The following is a 12,636-nucleotide window of genomic DNA, read 5'->3' as shown; positions in this document are numbered from 1 at the left end:
TGAATAAGATTCCTTCCTTCTTACATAAAAATAATTTTAAAGTGAATCATTATAACTTGCTATGAGAATGTTTTCTGTGAGCTTTGAAATTAAGAAATTAAAAATAACTGTTCACGTGTAATATCTTTGGATTTCACAGTGTTCGGATAGTTTCATGAATTGAAAACATGTAGACAAGGACCAGTACACTTTAAGAATAGAAACTAATATTAGGGTGGAGAGGTAGGGGCTATGGCTGAAAAGTGGGCACATAGCAAGGTAATATTGGTAAAAGAAGTTAGACGAGTGAATATGATCAAAATGTATTGTGTAAAATTCCTAAAGACTTAATAAAATTACTATTTAAGAAAAAAGAAAAGGATAGAGAGATGGTTCAGTAGGTAAAAGTCTTGTCATGCAGGTATGAACATCCAAGTTCCAATCCCTACCAACCACATTAAAAACAAAACAAAAGAAAACTGGGCATGGAAGCACATGTCTTGATCCTAGAGCTAAAGAGTGATGACAGAAAGATCTCTGGAGCTTACTGGCCAGCTAACCTAGATTCATCAGTGAGCTCCCAATCCAATGAGTGACCCTGGATCAAAAAAATAAGGTGTCCATGCATAGTACCATACACCTGTGATCCCAGGACTGAGGAGGCAGAAGCAGGGGGATCTCTAGGAGTTCAAAACCAGCCTGGTCTATGCACCAATTTCCAGGCCACTCCTGGCTACATAGTTAGACTCTGTTGCAAACAAGATTAAATAATAACAAAAACAAGGAATGTGATGAAAGAAGACACCAGAAATTGAAGTTGATCTGTGACCTCCGTCTAATCCAAATATGCCTACACACATGCTCGTGTAATGATAAAAATATAAACAATTCAAGCAAATAATGAAGGTTTGGGGTATCTTGTGACCTCAAGTTCCCCATTTGGGCAATCTGCATGTCACAGTAGGAAAGGTAATCCAAAGGTAAACAAAGCTTGGTTGTGGAACATCAGAGCAAAATATGTAAGAAAAAGTCTAGAAGAAAGAATATTTTAGGAGTCACAGAGACAGCACAGCGCTTAATAAATCTATGCTGTTGCAGAGGACACAAATTCACTTCCCAGATCCTACCTGGCAGCTCAAAACTATCTGAAATTCTAATTCCAGGGATCCAATGCATTCTTTAGGCCTACACAGGCACCAGACATGCATGTAGTCACATATATTTATGCAGGAAATACACACACACACACACACACACACACACACACACTAAAAGTCAATCTTTAGAATATTTTTTTTGCTAAAGCAATACTGTCCACATGCTTAACTGAAAATACTAAAGTAACACATGGTCACAAAAATGAAACATTATAATTTTCTCCTTATGTTCAATACTTTAAACATTCCTAATATGTATTTGTTGATTTTTTGTTGTTATTGTTGATTTTGTGTTTGTTGTCTTAGGGTTTCTCTTGCTGCAACAAAACACCATGACTGAGAAGCAAGTTGGACAGGAGAGGGTTTATTCAGTTTACACTTCCACATTGCTGTTCATCACCAAAGGAAGTCAGGACAGAAACGCAAACAGGGCAGGAACCTGAAGACAGGGTCTAATACAAAGGTCATAAAGGGGTGCTGCTTACTGGCTTGCTTCCTCTCTATTGACTCTTTCTTGTTTCAAGTTGATACATAAGACCAGCCAATACATTTGTTTAGTTGAGACAAGGTATCTCTACAGAGTCCTGGTTGTCTTGAAGCTGACTATATAGACCATGCTGATCTGAAACTCACAGAGATCCTCCTACATCTGTCTCCTGAGTGTTAGGATTAAAAGTGTGTGCCACTACATCTAGCCTTGCTGATTTTTAAAAACCTCCTTACGTTTGAAATAAAATCCCTAAGAGTCTAAAACTTCTTGTCCCCTTCATGAAATAATGTCACATTTTTAGACTTAATGTCTACTAAAACCTTTTTTATTTTTAATGTTAAGGCATCTTTGTATTTCTTAAAGGATTTACCACATAATTATTGATAATGGCCAGGGAGGAAATAGCATAAAAGCTGAGATGTAGCGTAATAGAGCCACCCACCCTGAGAAAAAGGAATAAGGTTGGTTCTGATTATAATCCGGTTCCTGATTCACACTTCAGGTCTTGATTTTACTTTTCCCTACAAGGTTCTAACTGCCTGGTGAGTATCATCATCCAAATGTCTCCACTCTTTTGAAGATGCTATGCCTCCCAATGAACCACAGTGGCAAACTTCATCTTATTCTATCTTCAATTCTTGGGCTTTATGAAGATAGGTATTCAACAAATACTTCTTCGCAGTGCTACCTGGCTCCAAATTCATCATTCCATATACCAGACACAATATAACTACACTATCAGGAAAATCCTTGATTTTTTTCAGAAGCTCCCTATACACACCTCAATTTCCTCTTTAAATTCATCATGATAAATTATTATGTAGATGCTAGGCCTAAATAAGTAAGCAAAAATTTATGGGCAGGAAGCTTCTTGAGACATAACAATAAGAAAGTAGGAAATACAGAATATATGTGTTAAATATAAAAAGAAGGATGGAAGGACTAAAACATAACTAACTTTCAGGCAATATTAAATATATATGAGGCACCTGGGCTCTAAATATTCATGTACACTAAATATACAAGTCACTAAATATTCATGAGTCCTTAATATTCATGAGATCTTAATTCAGCCACTCATTCATTGGTGACATCCATTCTGGCCCCAACTGCACTTGCCCAAGGAACACAAACAAAAACCTATACTATAAAGTAGGACTACTGATAAGCTACAGCTTTGGCCAAGCATACTCATCCCCATATGGATCTATGTCAGTGTGCGCTTTTGACCCAAAGTGCTTCCTGCCTTGATTCTTCTTGCTTAACCTTCAATATTGGTCTCTAAACCACACTAAAAAGGGGAGGGGATGTTAATATCTACCCTAGGACTCAGGCAACATGTACTTTTCTTCCATTTAAACTTTGTCCAAACTCTCTCGTTCTCCCTGTTCCTCACTGTATTTTTAATTGTTTGTCCGTTTAATTAGTATGGTTCAATTTTGTAGTATGGGAGGTGGAACTCAGCACCTTTAATGTGCTGGGTAAGGGTTTTATAACTAAACTACATTCCCAGATAGCAGTTACTAAGAATTTTACATTATTTTACTGTATTATGTAATTCATTAATTTTAATTTAACCCATTAGCCTTCTCTTTGGTATTCTATGAGCAAGCCTATCTACATGCTTCTTGGAGGTCAACACTTCAAGGTACTATCTAAGCTGCCACATAAAGAACAGATAATAAGTAGAAAGGAAATTGCAGAATGTCCACAGTAGGCAACTGTGCCATTCCTATAATCAAGCAATGAAAGTAGCATAGGTTTGAATAACAACAAAGAGAACAAATAGACATGTACATACGTTTTGCTGAGAATCAAAAACAGAACAGTATTTTAAGTATGAGGAAAAATGAGGGAAGGAAAAGCGGTACATATTGTAGTCAGACAGAGAAGTTTCAAAGTCTGAAATATTACAGGTAGCAATACTCCAAAAGACAACACACACACACACACACATACACACACACACACACACACACACACACACACACACACACACACACATTGTAGTAAAAAACAAATCATGGGTTCTCAAAGAATAAGAAACCCTGGGAAGTTATTTGCACCAAGACCAAGCAAACACTCAATCTTCCTATATGCCTACTGTGCTATTAGTGAAAACAATATCTAAGTAAGACAGACACTTGGATATCAAAGACATTTGTGTCTTCCTATTTGGAACATCTTTTGTACTGTTGTCTTACATATGACAAACTATCAGTCCTGCCACCATCATGTTTGCTATCCCTTGACAGAATCTAGAGTCCAGTTCTCATTCCAGGGAAAGAACCACAGCACAAAAAGAAATGTCATTTCCTTTTATCTCTAGGATCAGCTTCCTTGTGGCCACAAGGTAAACTCTCATCTATAGCAGAAGTGGAACACTGATAAGGACTTCAGGCATACACAATGAAAGAACAGGGCTCTGTTGAGACACTGTGGTAGTTAATCTTGTTGATTTCACTGGACTCAGAAACACCAGGAAACTATGAATACATATCATGGTTACATCTATGAAGGCATTTCCAGAATGATTAAATTAGGATGGTGCTGACCTAATAAACAAGATAACTTAGACTCCAACGAAGGAATTAATCCATTTATGGATTTGAAACATGATGAGATCTCTTTGGAGGATATAGAGCTTTAGCTAGTAGGGTAATTGCTGGGATTAGGTCATTAGCATATCATTCATAATTGTATCTTGCACTTGTCCCTGCTACTGTTTTAGTCAGCTTGCTGATCACCATAATGTCAGCTACCCTACTAAGTTCCTTGCCTAACCCACATATACAACACTGAGCTGAAACCATGAACAACACAAGTAGCACCTCCCTTAAGTTGTTTTTGTCAGAGATTAGTCACAGCAATGCTAAAGCTAAATGTCACAGTTAAACAACCATCAAGGTCATGATAATTCCAATCCGATAGTGTTAGCAGTAGATGAGGAGAACCACGATTATACACGTGGCAAGCAGCAAGTTCAAGAAAGTAGAAACAATAGTGCCCTGAAATTTGCATGGGAGAAAAGCTTTCTTTTCCTCTAAGAAAGAAGCAATAGCATCCTGGACGATGGTACTGGGATAATTTAGTGACACACAAAAAGCTTTAAAGACATGGTCATAGACACAGGAGAGATTACTATACTAGATATAATACTATAGCTTACTATAAGGGGAAGAGAAAATGGCCTATGCTGTTATAAGTGCAGAAATATAAGTCAGTATTGTAAACTTAGAGGCTAACATCATGTTTATATTCATTGCTGCCTATAACTGAGAGTATTAGCATAGGGTCTTTCATAAAGCTGAAGACAGACAATATATAAAGGTAGGAGTTGGAAGCAAAACATTGCAGTTTTAAATAGATACCTTGAGGCAGTCCACTATTTATCACTTCTGGTTCATTTACTTGAATGGTGTCATCTTCAAGGTAGAAATAGATTTTATAGTATCTTATTCTAAAGTTTTCTTGCCTTTTATCAGGTACTTCATCTTCCAAATAGGCATCAAAAGATAATACCTGTTGGAATCATAATTAGAAACCATGAAAAGAATCATCAAACTTAAAATTAATAAATCTATGTCCTGTACAATCTTTGTTAAGGAAGAAAGTTGGTTTTGCTGAAGACATTCTATATATCAGCTAATGAGAACAAATACAACCTAGCCAATAATATATTAGAATTATTTGACTTTCACCACACTCTGGTTATAAATTAAAATAATTTGTAATTATTAAAAAGACTATATATATTAAAATAATAAGCCCAAATTTCACTTCTACAATAAAGTAAACTTTTGTCTATCTTTGGAATCTCAAAATAGGATTCAAACTGTGTGTCTGAAGCACAAAATACTTTTTCTGTCAGAATCAACAAAACTTTATTTTTCTCATTAAGAATAGCACAAAGTTACCTTAGCTACAGGATAAAAGTATCCCAAGACTTAGTCTTACTGATTGCTTGCCTTGACATAGCTCAAAAAGGCCAATCTGAAAACCTTCTAAAAGCATGGACACTGCACCTGCCATTTCTCCAGGAAGCTAAATAATCCAGTGTTGACATGTGAATGGGGGATAGAATTGATTCTAAAGTGTAACCACTTTTGGCAAAAATCAGAGACAGTTAAAAAAACTGAACAAAACTGAGGATATGACCACTCCTAAATATGGTTTAGGAAAATGTTTTTACTGCACATATGAGAGCAAGAACAGTCAGAAGCATCTAGGGAGTCCGGAGCAGGAAAAGGAAGTAGTACACTAGACATGGCCAGTAGGCTACACCATACCATGTGAGAAAAGAGAGAGAGGAGGAAAGCTAGAGAGGAAGAGAAGAGAGAGAAGGGGCCAAGGGAAACAAGAAGACAAAGAGAGCATATGCCTGAAATGGCAGGGTTATATTAGAAACAGAAGCTGGGGAAAGGGAAGCTAAGCTCAGAGCCTGAGAAGGTTAAGAGTAAGTGAGAAGAGCACTTGTCATATTGAGAGAACATGAGATCAGCATGCACTTTGTATTGTATTAGGCATCACAGTTAGCCACTCATCTGTCCTGAGATTCTTTGGGACCTGACAAAATTATTCTAGAAAATTTCCTTAAAATAAATCATTTTCCCCCGTTTATAAGAAGTACATTTTCTGAAAAGTCACATTTAATAATTTTGCTTCTGTGCCATGTGGCATAAATAATATCTTTAACCTCTGAAATCACTCTCAATAGGATGACCTGCTCATACAGAAGGACACAAATATTGAGGGTAATTGGTGGGATAATATTTCTGTGATTTGTGCAACAGTTGTGCCAGCTATCACAGAGCTACTTTTAAAGTATGCACTTCTGATAGAAATGAGCTAAGTATTTCTGGGGTGATTTGGCTCCATGTGTTCTTTGATTGTTATAGTGAGAATAGAATGGGTGAGGGGTGGTGGTCTTGTATGTTCTATGACACACAAGTGGAAGAAAAAGAGCAACTTTGTGTAACTGGTTTGCCTCCCATTCGGCATAGGTTCCAGGGATCAAACTCTGGTCCCAGGCTTATGTGGAAAGTAGTCTTACCCACAGAGCTATATTTCCAGGAACAAAAAAAGTGTGTGTGTGTGTGTGTGTGTGTGTGTGTGTGTGTGTGTGTGTGTGTGTGTGTGTTTGCGCGTGTGCACGCGCCTCAGGGTATGTATATGCACCACATGCATGCTTGAGCCCACCAAGGTCAGAAAAGGGGCATTTGATGCGCTGGAACTGGAGTTTCAGGTGGTTTTGAACCACCATGTCAGTACTGGTAACTAATCCCAGATCTTTTGCAAGAGCAGTTAAGTGTTTTTAACAACTGAACAATCATCTCCAGCCTACAAATGTATATTTTAATGAAGCTAACTAAATACTCCTAAAGGATACTGATAAACATTTTGTTCATTTTAAATGACCACAGCATTACAGCATTTACATAATTAACTTTTTCAACTTCAATTATATAATCCAAACAAGGGGCTGGGCCTTAGTGGTCAATTGTTGTGCAGGCATGAGGTGAATGTTCAAGTCCTAGAACCTACACTAACAAGAAAAAAAGCCAGATGCAGTGGCTCAGGTCTCTAATTGCAGGTCTCATGGCCAAATAGGAAGCTGACACATGAATATCAGCTGGAGGTGCAGGGATGCAATATAGTGACAGAAATAAGAATCCTTGCCTCAAAGACAAAGTGGAAGCAGACATCACACTCCTAAAAGCTGGCCTCTAAACTCTAAATATGTACCAGGGCACATGTGCACCCACACTTACACTCTGCTCACACCAATAAGTATAAAATAAGTGATTTCACAAAGATAAATGAACTCCATCTATCAAAGAATCCAGAGGGAATTTAAAGTCTGTTAAAAATGAAAATTTATAGAAAGATAACTATGAGTCTAGTCTGGAGACTAATATCCATAATCCTAACACTTGGGAGACTAAGGCGAAAGGACTGCCACCAGTTCATAGCAACAAAGTGATCTATGTATACTGAAAGTATAAAGTGAATGTCTGCCTCTGAGAAACAAAAAACAAAACAGTGATACAAGGTTTTTTCATATTTTTTGTGAGTTAAGCACAGACTAGTTTAAACCTAGAGGATACAACTGTTTGAAATTTTCTTTTTTTAATATTTATTTATTTTTATGTATATGAGTGTGCTGTCATCGAGACACACCAGAAGAGGGCATCAGATCCCATTACAGATGGTTGTTAGCCACTATGTGGTTGCTGGGAATTGAACTCAGGACCTCTGGAAGAGCAGTCAGTGCTCTTAACCACTGAGCTATCTCTCCAGCCCAAAATTTTCTTTTTTTAAAGTGTGTGTGTGTGTGTGTGTGTGTGTGTGTGTGTGTGTGTATACATGTGTGCACATGTACATACTATAGGGGTCAAAAAACAATTTGGGAGAACCAGTTCTCTCCTTACATGATGCGGGTCCTGCGGATCAAACTCAGGTCTATAGTCTTGGCAGCACACACCTCTAGCCACTGAGCAATTATGCCAGCCCTCCTTTTAAAAAATGCTATTTTCTGATCTTCAAAAAAATGCTATTTTCTTAAAAACATAATGTGAATGTCACTTGGCATAATATGTAATCTTTAGTTCTCCATAAACTTCAAATGGCCCCACAGTATTTACTGTACAAGGTTACCTGCCTGATCACCAATGTATTTGGAGAGTTTTAATCACAGAGATTACAGGATATAAAATCAATTCTTAAAAAAAAAAACCAGGCACATGAGGAAAAATTGTTTTGGAAGGAAAAAATTAATGTTTATATTTCCGGATTTAGGATCATGTTATAAATAAAGTTGAGAAATTCAAAGCAGTCAAAAAGTACATTTTGATGGGTAACTTGTTATAACTTGACACACAGTACAAATTTAGCTTTCAATGAAAAAGTTAAACTTATTTTCATGCCAACTGAGTTATTTGCTTTTGACTCCATAGTCCAGGCTGGATTTTAACATTCATTTTGATTCTTGTCTTACCCTTAAAGTGTTATCAAAGATTATCTAGTGAAACACTGACACAAAATAGTATTGCATGCAGACGTCTGTCCATTATCCACAAAAGGATAGGAGCTATAATTATAAGGCTAAAGCAACAGCTTAAACTCAGAAAAAAATTACATTTTAAAGATAAGGGTTTGGAGTAACCAATGCATAAATCAGGAATTATTTACTCAGGAACTAAACATATAAATGTTAGACAGGTATGGTGTCTGGGACCTGCATCCCAGTGCTAAGGAGGAGAGGAACTGGGGTACAGGAAGATTGGGAATCTGAACAACTCAGTGAGACCCTGTCCCAAAGAAAACAAATTCTGAGTGTCAAAATCTTACATATCAATTTCTAGAGAAGCTATTAGGAAAGATGAAATACCAATAATGTCCAATGTTTTGACACTTCAAAAAAGATCAGTGTCACAGGTCAGTTGAAATTTAAAATGTTTAGGAAGGTGGGCATGATGGCATGCATTTATTTGTAACCTCAGCCACTCAAGAGGCTGAGGCTCCCCACTTAATCACAGGAGTTCCAAGTCAACCTAGACAACATGGTAAGACCCTATCTAAAAGGAAAGGCTATATGAGTGGGGCATAAGGTAAGGAGGAAAAGAGGAGAGGAGCAGGGAAGAGATGAGATAAGACAGAGAATATAACACAAGTGAGCATATCCAAACACATGAGTTTGATCTTAACAGCACAAAAATTATATTAATCAAAACATTTATAAAAAAGGAACTCTGAGCTAAATTATGAAATACTAAAGAAGGTATGAAATAATGATACACCATAAAGAAAATCAGTAGAGTGCAAAAAAATCCAATACTGCAGATAGAGAAAATTCAAAGAAAAATAAAATCATAACAAATCAATCTAAAAATGCTTTAAATAAGTAAAAATTCAGAAAAGCTCACCAAGAGAGACTATATAAAATCAGAAGTGAGACATCACGAGTCTAAAACTTGTAAGATAAATTATCTCATAATATACACAAAAAATAAAGTTTAAATTCAGTTTAAATACATTGAAACTAATTTCTGTAATTAACATGAATTATCAAAAATACAGCGAATAAGCTAATAGCTATGATGTGAAAAAAATTCTCCCAAGTATTCCCAACAAATGTTCCAACCAAGAGGATTTACTAATTAATTATTTCAAAGTGAGAAAGAAAGGAAAAAGACTATATATGATATCCCTAGGATACCAAAAAGAGGGACAGCTTATAAAGTGAATTCCAATGTCTGATAAATACACCATTAAAGAAACTAATAAACTACAGAGCAACAGTCTTGAGCTGGCTTCACATTAGAATCACTTAAGAGCCTCTTATACTCCTGATGCTTGGACCATGTCACACCCCAACCCCTATATAACCATTCCCATCATCACAATAAAAACATTATCTCAGACATCATTGATTTAAAGACTCCCCAGGTGATTTTCAAGTGCAAGCTACCACCAAGAAATACTGGTACACAGAAATTTCACTACTTAATGTTTTACAGATCATAACTACATTGTAAGCAATTTATAACACTCCATTAACAGTTATGAGACACCTATACAAAAAGAAACATTTTCCTCACAGACATAAAAATGATTTCAATTTAGGGAACATGTGCAAATGTAATGTAATGATCCTGTGGCCATTTCCTACCCCATATGTTTTAAAACACCAGGGTAATTCCTTAACAAAAAAATATAAAGCATGTGCTTTAAAACAGCCTCAACAACCAACATTATATTTAATTAAGCTATGCACCTACCACTATTGAGAACAGGACAATACAAGCAAATCATCATTCATACTGTCATTAAAAGTTCTAGGCAATGTAAAAAGAGATGAAATGAAAATACCAAGAAGCAACAAAACATCTCTATGGGCCGACTGGCAAAATCCAAATAAGTAAAAATATAAAATTTCATTAAAGACAACCCAATCAAAAATATTATAGTTAGAAAATATAACAGGAAGAAGTAAGTTCACAATAGAAAAGAAAAATTCTTCACATAACCAGCGAGATGGATCAGCATGTAGAGATTATGAAGCCTAATGGTCAAAATTCAGTACCTGTAACCTACATGCTGGACAGAGAATATCCATTTCTGTAAATTATCCTCTGACATCCATATGCACGCAGTGGCACATGAACACATGCACACCTGTTTGCATACATACTTGCACATATATTAGATAAATTAATAAAGGTAATAAAATTTAAAATTACATAACAAAAGCAGTTTCAATTAGAACTTTGATCCATATAAAACTCAAAGCATTTGCTAGAAGACACAAAGGAACTTGACCACAAATGAACTCTATTCTGGATATGTAGACTAAAATATTTCAATTGCCTATCTCATTGGAATTAGGAATTATCATAATAATTCTTAGTAAACCCAATAAAATAAGCCATGTTAATAATAACAACAAAAGTTAAAGAGCAATAGAGACCTAGTTCACCCAGATTTTATATCCAAATGTCTCAATTATTAAAACAACAAAAACAGATTAACGAAACACATACTATCTAAGGATAAAGAATAGATTCTATTGAGCACATGAATTTATAATGCATAAGAAAATAATCACAAATCAACAAAATTTCTAACTTTAAAAACTAGCTGGATATCCCCAACTAAATAAACTATAAGCTCCAAATATATAGCAGAGAAGTATCAGCTTTATCCTAACAAACAAAACCTCTTTCAGGACACACACACACACACATACACACACACACACACACACACACACAAATAAGGAAGTGAAGGTAACAGCACATAGGAGGAAGGGCAGCTGGATTTGAAGGTCAATGCAGGACAGAAAGATGGGACACTGTAGAGGAATTCTAGGATTTAAAGAAAATAAAACGACAGAAAATATGAAGAGAAATGAACTTGGGGAGTATTTTATAATAATTTTTACATTAAAAAAATTAGAAACACAAATGAAATCCTTACTTTAAGAAATTACTAGATATACACAATTATAATTGCAGGGAGACCTCAAGTTTGTTACTATATGTTTCTTCTGTTAAAAGGACAGTTAATCATGGGGGGTTTGGAGTTATCATGAAATATATTTTTTCTGTTCCAAGTCTGGCAATGAACTTCTGAGCACCTTGTATTGCAGTACAACAGAAGAACCACCATTCCTCAGTTTATATCACATTTTTAAAAACTGCAGGGAGAATGCAGAGCAATTTAAAAATCCTATACCTATCCTTCTTGAGAGCGATCTCAAGAAGTCTGGGCACATAGCCCAAAGGGAGCAAAAATCCAAACTAGAAATCTTAAAAATTGCAAAGATGTTTTAACTGCATTTTTAATTATAAGGGGAAAAGAGTAAAATGAGAGGGTTTAAAAAGTTTGAAAAGGGAGAGTTTAGTAAATTAACTGTATGCAGTTCCTGTGATATTATAAACTCACTAATATGGTTTTGAAAACCATATAGTAATAATAAAAATTACTTCAGGCATGCAGAAATATTAAGTTAAAAATCAAAATTGTTTTAAGAAGTGTGTAAATTTAAATTATGCTTTCTAAAATCTACACCTGTGCTATTTGAAAAGGGGAAATGTGGGAAGGAGGACTAAATACTTGGTGGTTATCAGCTCTATGTTAACAAATCAACCTCTTTCATTTTTCCCCCCACAAAAGTGGGATAGATTGACCATGCATGGTATATAAGGAAAGATACCACAGAGGTCACAGAAATAGGAAGCCAGGACAACGGGCATTCCAGGGTTTCATTAATATAATTAATATAAGAAATATATGTAGAGTGGGTGAGGATGGAGGTGTTAAGAATTGAGGACAGAAAGACCAACAGAGACAACTAACCTGGATCCTTGCAGGCTCCTAGAGAGTGAACCACCAACCAAAGTGTGAGCACCCACTGGCTGGACCATGACCCCTGCATATATGTAGCATATGTAAAACTTGGTATTCCTGCGAGTCCCCCAACACATAGAGCGGGGATGGTCCCTGAAT

The 12,636-nt window shown here is 36.0% G+C and overlaps 1 protein-coding gene across 2 annotated transcripts in view; it reads right to left on the bottom strand.

The window, feature by feature from the left end:
* Efhc2 (EF-hand domain containing 2) overlaps positions 1-12,636 on the bottom strand; it is a 200,448-nt gene that overhangs the window by 124,889 nt on the left and 62,923 nt on the right. For both annotated transcript variants that reach the window (XM_087599492.1, NM_001106952.1), the window contains exon 3: positions 4,998-5,148. In XM_087599492.1, the coding sequence (XP_087455618.1) occupies positions 4,998-5,148 (151 nt within the window). The remainder of the gene's footprint in view (positions 1-4,997; positions 5,149-12,636) is intronic.

Source organism: Rattus norvegicus, chromosome X (assembly GCF_021556685.1).
Source record: "Rattus norvegicus strain SHRSP/BbbUtx chromosome X, alternate assembly SHRSP_T2T, whole genome shotgun sequence".
NCBI classification, from domain to species: Eukaryota; Metazoa; Chordata; class Mammalia; order Rodentia; family Muridae; genus Rattus; species Rattus norvegicus.
The sequence above is the reverse complement of the archived record's forward strand: the minus strand, read 5'-3'. Positions and strand labels throughout refer to the sequence as shown.